The 14,635-nt window shown below is 45.9% G+C and overlaps 1 protein-coding gene across 1 annotated transcript; it reads left to right on the forward strand.

The window, feature by feature from the left end:
• Positions 1-6,063: 6,063 nt before the first annotated feature.
• On the forward strand, positions 6,064-7,727 carry LOC147975988 (uncharacterized). The gene is made up of 2 exons (XM_087520674.1): positions 6,064-6,708; positions 6,807-7,727. Exons 1-2 carry the CDS (start codon positions 6,064-6,066, stop codon positions 7,725-7,727), a joined length of 1,566 nt encoding a protein of 521 aa, XP_087376800.1.
• The last annotated feature ends 6,908 nt before the right edge of the window (positions 7,728-14,635 follow it).

Consider the following 14,635-nt stretch of genomic DNA (forward strand, 5'->3'; position numbering starts at 1 on the left):
CTTATTATGTGTTATGATCCGATAACCCCGAAGTGACAATAATCGGGATACTTACCGGTGATGACCGTAGTTTGAGGAGTTCATGTATTCACTTAGTGTTAATGCTTTGGTCCGGTACTCTATTAAAAGGAGGCCTTAATATCCCTTAGTTTCCAATAGGACCACATTGCCACGGGAGGGTAGGACAAAAGATGTCATGCAAGTTCTTTTCCATAAGCACGTATGACTATATTCGGAATACATGCCTACATTACATTGATGAACTGGAGCTAGTTCTGTGTCACCCTATGTTATAACTGTTGCATGAGGAATCGCATCCGACATAATTATCCATCAGTGATCCATTGCCTACGAGCTTTTCACATATTGATCTTTGCTTAGTTACTTTTCCGTTGCCATTGTTACAATCACTATAAAACTGCTACTGTTACTTTTGCTACCGTTGTCGCTACTATCATATTACTTTGCTACTAAATACTTTGCTGCAGATATTAAGTTTTCCAGGTGTGGTCCCATTGACAACTTAGCAGCTAATACTTGAGAATATTCTTTGGCTCCCCTTGTGTCGAATCAATAAATTTGGGTTGAATACTCTAACCTCGAAAACTGTTGCGATCCCCTATACTTGTGGGTTATCATGCAGAGACAGCACGCGGAGCCTGATGAAGGCGGTGATGATGTCGGTGCCAGTGAGCCCCTCCCGCTCCCTCATCTGCGACACTCGCGCGCACAGGTTCAGCACCTCCTGCGACGGGTGCTTGGGGTAGTAACCCCAGTTCTACTTCGCCCACGGCGGCGCGTCGGCGAAGGGCGGCAGATTGATGCGGTCCGCGCCGAGGTTGCAGACGTAGAAGAAAGAATTCTACCACTTCTTGGCAGAATCCTCCAGCGGCATCTTGGGGCAGTCTGCGCCCGACCGCTTGGATATGACGCCGGCCCAGGGTCGGACATCTCCCCGGCCCTCAGCCCCTACTGCTTCAAGGAGAAGAAGTGCACCCAGAGATCGATGGAGGGCTCGACCCCCAGGTACCCCTCACAAAGGGTGACGAAGCCCGAAAGCTGCATGATAGCACCCGTGCCAAGGTGATGCGGCTGGAGCCCGAAGAACTCCAGGAAGCCGCGGAAGAAAGCGCTCACTGGAAGACCGAACCCGCGCTTGAAGTGCGAAAAGAAGACCACACATTCCGTGCCCTCGAGCCGCGGCTCCCGCCCCCCTGCGGCAGGCGCATGGCGACCTCCGTATCCCCTGGCAAGCGCCTGGTGGTGCGGAGGTAGGCAATGTCGTCTAAGGTGACAGTCGAGCCCATCCACGAGCCCGACGGAAGAGCCATCGACGAAGACGAAGAAAGGAAAGAAGGAAGAACGGCGGTGAAGCTCTGCTCGAAGTAGCGGGCGTCGCAGCACGCGGCGGACGCTAAGGGCAGAGGAAGGATGAGGAGGCAGGGGAGTGCGGGCGAGAATGATTTCCGCTGCCAGTCTCCCCCAATTTATAACCCATGATTCAAAACGTGGGGAAGTGGGATCGTTTGCGCTCGCCCCTCCCACTTCCCCGCAATAATTGCGCACGTACGCGTGCAGTAACTGCATCGAGAATGGCAACCGGCCCGTGGATGCCATAATAAATCCGCGCACGTGGGCCGAGGGCACGCAGTGGCAGGCCCTAGCGCGCCGCCCCGTCCTATCGCGCGCGTGGCCTGTCAGGCCCCTCCGGCTCTCGGGCGCCATGTGGCGACCGCGCGAAGCCCAAAGATTGCCCCAAGATTCAATGGACTCTTCGGTTTCCCGCCCCTACCGGGGTGCCATGATCCGGCTTCCGGAAGCCCGCACACAGTGGGTGTTGCCAAACCCAGCGGTCACAAAATTCTCCTCCTCAGGGGGGAAACAGCGAAGGCCCTCCCGCTCGAAGAGGGCAGACCTTCACAGCTTCGGGGACTACTGTCGGGGGGATGAACCGCAGGCATGCAACGGAACACGGATCCTTTTCAAAAACAACGAAGCTAGCAATGCCCCTCAAGTCGGCTCACGCTTGTCCGGGTCGCTCGACCCGGCCCCGACGGCCGGCGCAAGGCAGCCGAACCCGGTGCACCAAGACTTCCCAACAAGCCAGCTTCCCCTTGGCGTGCTCCCCAACCCGGCCACGGGTCAGCTCCCATCCCATCCAGGCCGTAGATGGGACGAGTCCTCAATCAAGAGATGAGCAAGGCAACAGTGCCCCTCCCATGCCTCTGGTCGGCCGGTGCGTGGCAACAGTGGCTCACCTACCCGCTGATGAGGGCCAGTGTGGCTACAGTGCGCCCGTCTTCACTGCTGACGCCAGCAAGCGGCGACCTGATGGAGCGCCATTGCAGCGGACTCAACCCGGCCACTCCCTGACGATCGACAAGACGGCAAACAGTGCCCCTACACCCGGCGGGTACCATGCCCGGAGAACCCGGCGAGCCCTGTCACCTTGCGGGTCCCAGCACCGGCTTCCCGGATGATGACAACCCAGCCCCATGGACTTGTAACATTACCATTGTACCCCTGGGGGTTGACCTATAAAACCCCCTAGGAGGCCTCCATGCACGGGGGTGAAGAGATCCGATCAGTAGAACACACACACACGGAGAGGGAGCAGCCTAAGCCTTGGCCTGCCTTCCTTCCTCCCCGATACAGCTCAAGGAGCAACTCTGCACTATCACACATAAACCACACTCGGCAGGACTAGGGTATTATCTCTCCCGAGAGCCCCGAACCTGGGTATGTCTTGCGTCCCGCGCTCACTCATGCAACCTCGCCTCTGGAGCCCACCAGTGCCCTCGAGTCTCCTCCTCTCTTTAGCCATCCCTTGGCATCTGTCGTGCGCCCACCACGACACATTTTTAGGGGTCCACATCTCTAGTCCATGATATGCCAATTATTGAACTTTCTGAAATATTTAACTTGAATGGATATTAGTTCAATGAGCTATATGTTGTTATGAATTACCAAAACCACCCGGGGATTAGTTGCACTTTCATAGCGTCATGTGTGCCATCTTCATGGAGGAGGGCACAATATGGGCATTCCGCTTCACCTTGTTCAGCAACTAGAATGTATTTCGCCTCTTTCTTTACCGTCTGTAATAGTACAAGTATACAACGGTGGTTCATCATTCTTTATTTGGTTCTTATGTAATTCTTGAACATATGTACCTATGAATCAAATAATGCATTGGTTGTTTGAACCTGATGGATATGAATAAAGCTATAGCATACATTCAAATTCAAATCCGGTACAATTTAAAATAGCAGCAATTAAATTACGGTGAAATTATGCTCTTAAAGTGAAAATTAAATCCGGTACAATTTCACCCTTCTTACGGTGAAATTACGGGCCTTTATCTAGTTTTATTTCAATGTTTTTTAAGTTTTCGTTTATATTAATGTTGTGTTAATGTTTATATTAATGTTTTTATATAACTTGCAATGTTTATTTGGGTTCATTTTGGATAAAATTTCAAGTCAAAAAAAAGATTGTTTGGGATGCGGCGGGCCGGTTGGGCGCAGCGACAGCCGCACGACCGCAAGCTAATGGACGTGTCCTTTTTCTGCCATGAATAGACGAAATTTGTTAGAGTGGCCCTAATACGATTTTTTGTCCAAAAGGACCCCTAGCCAACAGAATTGCCAAAAAGGACCACTCATCGAAAACATTAACAAAAAGGACCCCCTAACTAGTGGCGGCAGGCGCGGCAGGCGACACATGGCACCTGCCGCCACGCCTGGAGGCGGCCAGACCCGCCGCCACGCTAGGAGGAGGCCGCCCGGGTAAAACGTTTCTCGTACAGTTCCCTGAGCCAGGACGGAACGGGCGAGGCCAGGTGGGCCCTGCCGCCACCGGGTGAGGCGGACTCAACTGCCCATGCCGCGCCTAGGCCGACGGGTACAGCTGCACGGGCGACGAGACTACGGGCCATGACGCCACCGCAGCAGGCGGCCGCACTGTTTGTGCTGCATGCGGCCCGGCAGCCTGTGGATGATTCCCGTGCGCGCGACGACGACGAATTTCACGGGCCGGCTATTGCAGACTAGGCTGATTCCCACGCGCGGAGGACGACGAATTTCACGGGCGGGAATATAATGAGTGGAAACATTGATGTCCTGCTGCTGCCCGGGAATCACTCCGGCTTTTGCATCTTTTGCCTCAGCGGATGCGACGGCACTGCGGGAATTGCTCTGGCTATTGCTTCAGCGGATGCGATGGCACTGCGGGAATGACTCACTCGCTGCGGGAATCTGGGGCTGCGGGAACCTGTTGTGCCGACACTACAGGGATCCTCTTCCTTTTATATAGTATGCTTCTGCTCCGTGCGCAAGCACACTGGCCTCCTCTTCTACCCTCTGAGTGTGTAAGAACAGAGAGAAAAAAAACTCACTAGGCACTTTCACTCGTGATTTAGGGCGATTTAGAGTAGGATTTTGAATATGTTGAAGTTGAAGAAAAGATAGACAAAGGTAAGATCTATCCATTTTTTTTTGTTTCGTTTGCATGCATGATTTTTTTACTCTTTTTGTTTAGTTCATAACTATGTGTTATCTGTTTTGTTAGGCATTATTTCATCACTTTTTGGAGTCATTTAGAGCTTCAGAAGTACGATTTGCCTAGCGAAGTGAACTACAAAGTTGAAGAGCAAGGTATGAGCTTTGCAATACATTGATTTTTTTGTGCATGCAGGGTGGTAATTAGTTAGTCTTTTAGCTCGTCATTAGCTATGCAATGTTAGTGCTTAGAGGTTAGAAATAATTTCAGACAACAGATGTAGCATATATACCATTTTTTTAGAAGAGTAGGTTGAAGATGTTGTATCAATGTTAGGTGCGTCCATTAGTATTGACATGCGGGAAGTCTTAATACGGTAATTAAGAAAAACTTGTACTGTAATTGTTCATTGCATGTGGTATGTTTATTAATAAGTCTATAGTTAGGAAACCGTAGGACTACTTTGTTATGTCGCAATAATCTAAATTTTATATGTTAATATTAGGTGCTAATGTACTTGATGATGTATGTAATTAGGTAAAACAATTCATCTTAGTAACAAACAAGGAGGAGATGACGTGATTGAAGAAATTGTGTATCCATCTTCGTTGTCCCTTTTGAGGTGATGACCACATACATGCATGTGCTATTTTCATACTTTTGATAGCAGAAAGAAAAATCTGTGTGTAATATTGATGTTCATGTGATAATAGGTTGACTCCGTTCATATAGTACTGGTGACGGATATTTATTCGAATTATTTTGACGCTTAATTGCATTTGCAAGCACATCCATATTGGAGCTAAGGTATAAAATGACGTTGTAATTTTGTTAATATTTTTTATATTGATGTACTGTTGTGAATAATGTGCATGCTGTTGCAAATATTATTATTTATAAATAAATGATTGTTATCGTATGATATGAAAAAATTATATTTAAATGTTTTACTCATATGATATTAAAATATTGTTATCATACTATTATGTTTAGTGGTTGTTTGGATAGCGAGTAATTACCATCGGTTTTGTCATAACCTGTTGTAAGAAAATAAGTTTTTACTAATAGTCGTGTTTCCAAAAGCTCAGTTTTTGCATGTTACGAGAACCAGTTTAGGATATTTTTGGGGTAGTTAGAGAAAAGCAAACAGAGTTTTAGTTTGTGACGCTCGTAGACAAGTTTGAGAAAAAATAGATCTCTAAATACCCGTTAACCAAACAACCCCAGAAAGTCTAAGCAAATGATTCTAAAAACAAACCAAATATTTGTAACGAAAATATGGTTATTATTTTAGTCGTATGATATGTAAATGTTTTCATCGTACTACTACTAAATGTTCAGTTACTAATTGTTTGAAATGTAAACGTGTATGTTGGTTAGGTACTATGGAAAATTTAGTAGTGTACTATGGGAACGTCTTACGCGACGGTCCTTTCGGGGTGGATGTGTCCTTGTGTGAGTCGACTACAGTTGTAGTGAGAGACATGGTCAACGTGGGTTACACAGCAGTCAGAAGGTGCATTCGAGCGGTGTTTGGCCCAGGGATGGAGGGGGGAAATGACAATGGAGGGATTGCCGGAGGCGCTAGATGATGATGATCATTCTTCTGTGTCTTCGGAGTCGAGCAAAGAAGAAGATGTTCCTCCTCAGAGGGTGGTCGCGGCGGCACTGCAACCTGGGTTTTTACAGGATATGAGCATCACCAATGAATTTCACTCTGTTTCTGGCCTAGGAGCGGGGAGCCTGGAGGTTGGGCAAGTTTTCCCAGACAAAAAGTCTGCTTACCAGGCAATGAGTAGCTATGCAATCGCCATCCAACACCAGCATAGAGTGAAGCAGTCTGATAAAACAGAGTTGAAGGTCATATGCACCCACACCGCAAAAGGTTGCCGCGGAAGAGTTCTTGCTAGACTGAAGCCTGGGGTACGTCAGTCATGGCATATCACAAAAATAGTGGAGCATAGCTGTGAGCAAACTGGAACTCTTTCAAATCACTGCAATGTGACAGCAAGATATGTGGCACAGACGATGGAAACGATTGTGCAGGGAAGTCTCAACATTAGTGTTAGGGCTCTGCAAAAATATTCAGAAGATCAAATTGGCTTCCCTGTCAGCTACAGCAAGGCTAGGCATGCGAAGGAAAATATATTCAAGAACTTGTATGGTACCTATGAGGAGGCCTATTCTTATGCCCCCAGAATGCTTCAAGTGCTAATAGGGGGACTCAAGTTTGGCGGAGAGAATGTCCAAACCCAATGAACCCGGGTGAGCTAATCCTGGACCGCTTATTCTGGGCATTCGCCCAGACTATACAAGCCTTCAGGCACTGTCGCCCGATATTATCAGTTGATGGTACCTTTCTCACTGGAAAGTACAAGGACACACTATTGGTGGCGATTGTAGCGGATGCAAATAATCAGCTTCTTCCTATTGCATATGCACTTGTCGAGAGCGAGAACAAAGATAGCTGGTTGTGGTTCCTGAGCTGCGTGAAGATGGGTGTCATGAAAGAGCGTGAAGGTGTTTGCATCATCTCTGATCGCAACACTGGATTATTAAGTGCTCTTGACATAATTAAGGCGTCGGAACAAGAGTGGGGATGGCCCGATCTAGAGGGAAGGTGGTGCATGCAAAAAACTAAAGCCAAAATGAATGCGATATGGGCAGGTATCAATGGTGAGATCGACCGCGCGGCCTTGCCGCAGAGAGAAGACCGGAGGGGTCGTAGGATGCCCATAAATTTGAGCCAGTGGATCCGCGAGAATTGCCCTCATTTGGACAAGTGGGTGCAGGCTCACGACACCGGGGCTCGGTATGGAATAATGACCAGCAACATGTCAGAGGTGTACAATGGTGTTCTTAAAGGGGTGCGAGCACTGCCTATCACAGCCCTAATTGAAGAAACTTGGAACCGGACCCTGTCATACTTTGCAGACAGGGTCACCGTCGCCAAAGCACAAGTTGAATTGAGCAAGCCATCGTCCGAGAAGATGCAAAGACATCTAGACGAGAAAGCAAAGAAGTCCCAAAGTCATGGCTGCAGGAAAGTGGACGCACTTAGGAATAAGTGGGAGGGCAATGTGCGAGCCAAGTACATTAAGGGTCACCATAGAGGATCAAAAATGCAAGCTATCACCCTTGGCCCAACGTCCTGTGAGTGCACTTGTAACAAGCCCAAGCTTGTGGGCTACCCTTGCAGTCATGTGCTCCGGGCGACTGCTGATTAAAATATCAGTGTCGAGCCATACATATCGCCGTACTTCAACATGTACAATCTGTACAACACTTGGAACGATGAGTTCTGGGCTTGGGGCATTGATATGAACTACAAAATGTTGTGGCCAGATGGGCCGAAATGGGTTCCGAACGCCGACTTGATGAGAACCGCAAAGGGATGATGTCAGTCTAGGCATCATCGCAATGACATGGACCATAGCCATATGGGAGAACCAAGGTGATGCCGCGTTTGCAGGTGTCTTGGACATTCACGCAGAGAATGCTCGTATCAAGCCAACAACACTGCATGATGTTGATATATCTGTACTCACTATGTCTATTTATATTTCTACTCGTTATGTGTACTTATATTAAATTTAAATTGAATCTCTTTGTATTATTGTACTCGTGATGTTAACTTCAAATAATTAATGTAAATTATATCTCTTTGTATTTTTTTAAGTTAATTTTGATTTGCATTTGTATTTGTGTCTTCCTCATAATTTATATATGTATGTTTGTGTGCAGGTTATGGCTGAAATGCCAGTCCTTTTGCAGGGGCCCCATGACGCCGGCCACCGTTGCCACCTATTTTTGAACCCAAATACTAAGAATGATTATCGGCCTTTCAGACTTCGAACCATAAAGAAAACATGGCCAATACACAATTCTTTCCTTGCTCACCTTGACGCTTATGGACTACAAGGTTTTGCTAGGCTCACATCATGCGACGACCAAGTACGTTCGGACCCATCCCTTTGTTGGGGAACGTAGCATAAATTCAAAATTTTCCTCGTGTCACCAAGATCAATCTATGGAGTCATCTAGCAACGAGGGAGGAGTGGATCTACATACCCTTGTAGATCGCGCGCGGAAGCATTCAAGAGAACGGGGTTGATGGAGTCGTACTCGTCGTGATCCAAATCACCGATGATCCTAGCGCCGAATAGACGACACCTCCACGTTCAACACACGTACGGAGCAGCGACGTCTCCTCCTTCTTGATCCAGCAAGGGGGGAGGAGAGGTTGATGGAGATCCAACAACACGACGGCATGGTGGTGGAAGTAGCGGGATTCCAACAGGGCTTCGCCAAGCGCTGCGGGAGGAGGGAGATGTGTCATGGGAGGGAGAGGGAGGCGCCAGGGCTCAGGTATGGTTGCCCTCCCTTCCCCCCACTATATATAGGGCCAAGGGAGATGGGGGAGGCGCAGCCTTGGCCCTTCCTCCAAGGAAGGGTGCGGCCAGGGAGGAGTCCCTCCTCCCCAAGGCACCTCGGAGGTGCCTTCCCCCTTTAGGACTCTTCCTTTCCCTTGATTCTTGGCGCATGGGCCTCTTGGGGCTGGTGCCCTTGGCCCATATAGGCCAAGGTGCACCCCCTACAGCCCATGTGGCCCCCCGGGGCAGGTGGCCCCACCCGGTGGACCCCCGGGACCCTTCCGGTGGTCCCGGTACAATACCGGTGACCCCGAAACTTGTCCCGATGGCCGAAATAGCACTTCCTATATATAATTATTTACCTCCGGACCATTCCGGAACTCCTCGTGACGTCTGGGATCTCATCCGGGACTTCGAACAACTTTCGGGTTACCGCATACTAATATCTCTATAACCCTAGCGTCACCGAACCTTAAGTGTGTAGACCCTACGGGTTCGGGAGACATGCAGACATGACCAAGATGACTCTTCGGTCAATAACCAACAGCGGGATCTGGATACCCATGTTGGCTCCCACATGTTCCACGATGATCTCATCGGATGAACCACGATGTCAAGGACTTAATCAATCCCGTATACAATTCCCTTTGTCTAGCGGTACGATACTTGCCCGAGATTTGATCGTCGGTATCCTGATACCTTGTTCAATCTCGTTACCGGCAAGTCTCTTTACTCGTTCCGTAACACATCATCCCGTGATCAACTCCTTGATCAAATTGTGCACATTATGATGATGTCCTACCGAGTGGGCCCAGAGATACCTCTCCGTCACACGGAGTGACAAATCCCAATCTCGATTCATGCCAACCCAACAGACATTTTCGGAGATATCCGTAGTGCACCTTTATAGTCACCCAGTTACGTTGTGACGTTTGGCACACCCAAAGCACTCCTACGGTATCCGGGAGTTGCACAATCTCATGGTCTAAGGAAATGATACTTGACATTAGAAAAGCTTTAGCATACGAACTACACGATCTAGTGCTATGCTTAGGATTGGGTCTTGTCCATCACATCATTCTCCTAATGATGTGATCCCGTTATCAACGACATCCAATGTCCATGGTCAGGAAACCGTAACCATCTATTGATCAACGAGCTAGTCAACTAGAGGCTTACTAGGGACATGGTGTTGTCTATGTATCCACACATGTATCTGAGTTTCCTATCAGTACAATTCTAGCATGGATAATAAACGATTATCATGAACAAGGAAATATAATAATAACTTATTTATTATTGCCTCTAGGGCATATTTCCAACAGTCTCCCACTTGCACTAGAGTCAATAATCCAGTTCACATCGTCATGTGATTAACACTCACAAGTCACATCGCCATGTGACCAACATCCAAAGAGTTTACTAGTGTCACTAAACTAGTTCACTTCATCATGTGATTAAGACTCAATGAGTTCTGGGTTTGATCATGTTTTGCTTGTGAGAGAGGTTTTAGTCAACGGGTCTGCAACATTCAGATCCGTATGTACTTCGCAAATTTCTTATGTCATCTTGTAGATGCAACTGCTACAACGCTATATTTGGAGCCATTTCAAATAACTGTTCTACATGGAGCTATTCTAAATTGTTGCTCCATTATACGTATCTGGTATCTCTACTCAGAGCTATCTGGATAGGTGTTAAGCTTGCATCGACGTAACTCTTTACGTCGAACTCTTTATCACCTCCATAATCGAGAAAATTCCTTAGTCCATTAGTTACTAAGGATAACTTTGACCGCTGTCCTGTGATCCATTCTTAGATCACTCTTGTACCCCTTGACTGACTCATGGCAAGGCACATTTCAGGTGCGGTACACAGCATAGCATACTGTAGAGCCTACGTCTAAAGCATAGGGGACGACCTTCGTCCTTTCTCTCTACTCTGCCGCGGTCGAGCTTTAAGTCTTAACTTCATACCTTACAACTCAGGCAAGAACTCCTTCTTTGACTGATCCATCTTGAACACCTTCAAGATCATGTCAAGGTATGTGCTCATTTGAAAGTACCATTAAGCGTTTTGATCTATCCTTATAGATCTTGATGCTCAATGTTAAAGTAGCTTAATCCAGGCTTTCCATTGAAAAACACTTTCCAAATAACCCTATATGCTTTCCAGAAATTCTATGTCATTTCTGATTAACAACATGTCAACAACATATATTCATCAGAAATTCTATAGTGCTCCCACTCACTTCTTTGGAAATACAAGTTTCTCATAAACTTTGTATACACCCAAAATCTTTGATCATCTCATCAAAGCATACATTCCAACTCCGAGATGCTTACTCCAGTCCCTAGAAGGATTGCTGGAGCTTTGCATACTTATTAGCATCTTTCAGGATTGACAAAACCTTCCGGTTTGTATCACATACAACCTTTCCTCAAAAACGTCGAGGAAACAATGTTTTGACATCCTATCTGCAAGATTTCATAAATAATGCAGTAATCGCTAATATAATTCCAACAGACTCTTAGCATCGCTACGAGTGAGAAAGTCTCATTGTAGTCAACTCCTTGAACTTGTCGGAAAACATCTTAACGACAAGTCGAGCTTTCTTAATGGTGACATTTACCATCATTGTCCGTCTTCCTTTTAAAATCCATCTGTACTCAACAGCCTCACGACCATCGAGCTGTTCTGTCAAAGTCTACACTTTGTTTCCATACATGGATCCTCTCTCGGATTTTACGGCCTCGGGCCATTTATCGGAATCCGGGCCCACCATCGCTTCTCCATGGCTCGTAGGTTCATTGTTGTCTAGCAACATGACTTCCAACACAGGATTACGTACCACTCTGAAGTAGTACGCATCCTTGTCATCCCACGAGGTTTGGTAGTGACTTGATCTGAAGTTTCATGATCACTATCATAAGCTTCCACTTCAATTGGTGTAGGTGCCACAGGAACAACTCCTTGTGCCCTGTCACACACTAGTTGAAGAGACGGTTCAATAACCTCATCAAGTCTCCACCATCCTCCCACTCAATTCTTTCGAGAGAAACTTTTCCTCGAGAAAGGACCCGATTCTAGAAACAATTCCTTATTGCTTTCGGATCTGAGACAGGAGGTATACCCAACTGTTTTTGGGTGTCCTATGAAGATTCATTTATCCGCTTTGGGTTCGAGCTTATCAGCCTGAAACTTTTTCACATAAGTGCCGCAGCCCCAAACTTTTAAGAAATGACAGCTTAGGTTTCTCTAAACCATAGTTCATACGGTGTCATATCATCAGAATTACGTGGTGCCCTATTTAAAGTGAATGCGGTTGTCTCTAATGCCTAACCCATAAACTATTGTGGTAATTCGATAAGAGACATCATGGTATGCATCATATCCAATAGGGTGCAGTTATGATGTTCGGACACACCATCACACTATGGTGTTCCAGGCTGTATCAGTTGTGAAACAATTTCCACAATGTCTTAATTATGTGCCAAACTCGTAATTCAGATATTCATCTATATGATCATATCATAGATATTTTATCCTCTTGTCACGACGATCTTTGAACTTCACCCTGAAATTACTTGAACCTTTCAATAATTCAGACTCGTGATTCATCAAGTAAATATACTCAACATCTACTCAAATCATCTGTGAAGTAAGAACATAACGATATCCACTACATGCCTCAGCACTCATTGGATTGCACACATCAAAATGTATTACTTCCAACAAGTTGCTTTCTAGTTCCATTTTACTGAAAACGAGGCTTTCAGTCATCTTGCCCATGTGGTATGATTTGCATGTCTCAAGTGATTCAAAATCAAGTGAGTCCAAACGCTCCATTTGCATGGAGTTTCTTCATGCATATACACCGATAGACATGGTTCGCATGCCTCAAACTTTTCAAAAACGAGTGAGCCCAAAGATCCATCAACATGGAGCTTCTTCATGCGTTTTATACCGATATGACTTACGTGGCAGTGCCACAAGTAGGTGGTACTATCATTACTATCTTATATCTTTTGGCATGAAAATGTGTATTACTACGGTCGAGATTCAATAAACCATTCATTTTAGGTGCAAGACCATTGAAGGTATTATTCAAATAAAAAGAGTAACCATTATTCTCCTTAAAGAATAACTGTATTGCGATAAACATAATCCAATCATGTCTATGCTCAACGCAAAAACCAAATAACAATTATTTAGGTTTAACACCAATCTCAATGGTAGAGGGAGCATGCGATGCTTGATCACATCAACCTTGGAAACACTTCCAACACATATCGTCATCTCACCTTTAGCTAGTCTCCGTTTATTCCATAGCCTTTTATTTCGAGTTACCAACACGTAGCAACCAAATCGGTATCTAATACCCTGGTGCTACTAGGAGTACTAGTAAAGTACACATTAACACAATGTATATCCAATATACTTCTATCGACCTTGCCAGCCTTCTCATCTACCAAGTATCTAGGGTAATTCTGCTCCAGTGGCTGTTCCCTTTATTACAGAAGCACTTAGTCTCGGGTTTGGGTTCAACCTTGGGTTTCTTCACTAGAGCAGCAGCTGAATTGCCGTTTCATGAAGTATCCCTTCGTGCCCTTGCCCTTCTTGAAACTAGTGGTTTCACCAACCATCAACAATTGATGCTCCTTCTTGATCTCTACTTTAGTGGTGTCAAACATCGCGAATATCTCAAGGATCATCATATATGTCCCTGATATATTATAGTTCATCACGAAGCTCAAGAAGCTTGGTGGTAATGACTTTGGAGAACCATCACTATTTCATCTGGAAGATCAACTCCCACTCGATTCAAGCGATTGTTGTACTCAGACAATCTGAGCACAAGCACAACAATTGAGCTTTTCTCCTTAGTTTGCAGGCTAAGAAAATTGTCGGAGGTCTTATACCCCTTGACGTGGGCACGAGCCTGAAATCCCAATTTCAGCCCTCGAAACATCTCATATGTTTCACGATGTTTCAAAACGTCTTCGGTGCCTCAACTCTAAACCGTTTAACTGAACTATCACATAGTTATCAAAATGTGTATGTCAGATGTTCGCAACATCCTCAGACAACGTTCGAGGTTCAGCACACTGAGCGGTGCATTAAGGACATAAGCCTTCTATGAAGCAATGAGAACAATCCTCAGTTTACGGACCTAGTCCGCATAATTGCTACTATCAACTTTCAACTAAATTTTCTCTAGGAACATATCTAAACAGTAGAACTGAAGCGCGAGCTACGACATAATTTGCGAAGACCTTTTGACTATGTTCAGGATAATTAAGTTCATCTTATGAACTCCCACTCAGATAGACATCCCTCTAGTCATCTAAGTGATTACATGATCCGAGTCAACTAGGCCGTGTCCGATCATCACGTGAGACGGACTAGTCAACGTCGGTGAACATCTTCATGTTGATCGTATCTTCTATACGACTCATGCTCGACCTTTCGGTCTTCTGTGTTCCGAGGCCATGTCTGTACACATGCTAGGCTCGTCAAGTCAACCTAAGTGTTTCGCGTGTGTAAATCTGTCTTACACCCGTTGTATGTGAACGTTAGAATCTATCACACCCGATCATCACGTGGTGCTTCGAAACAATGAACTGTCGCAACGGTGCACAGTTAGGGGGAACACTTTCTTGAAATTATTATGAGGGATCATCTTATTTACTACCGTCGTTCTAAGTAAACAAGATGCAAAAAAAACATGATAAACATCACATGCAATCAAATAATAGTGA

The sequence above is a fragment of the Triticum urartu genome, chromosome 4A (genome assembly GCF_056163025.1).
Source record: "Triticum urartu cultivar PI428250 chromosome 4A, HENAU_Tu73, whole genome shotgun sequence".
In the NCBI taxonomy this organism is placed as follows: Eukaryota; Viridiplantae; Streptophyta; class Magnoliopsida; order Poales; family Poaceae; genus Triticum; species Triticum urartu.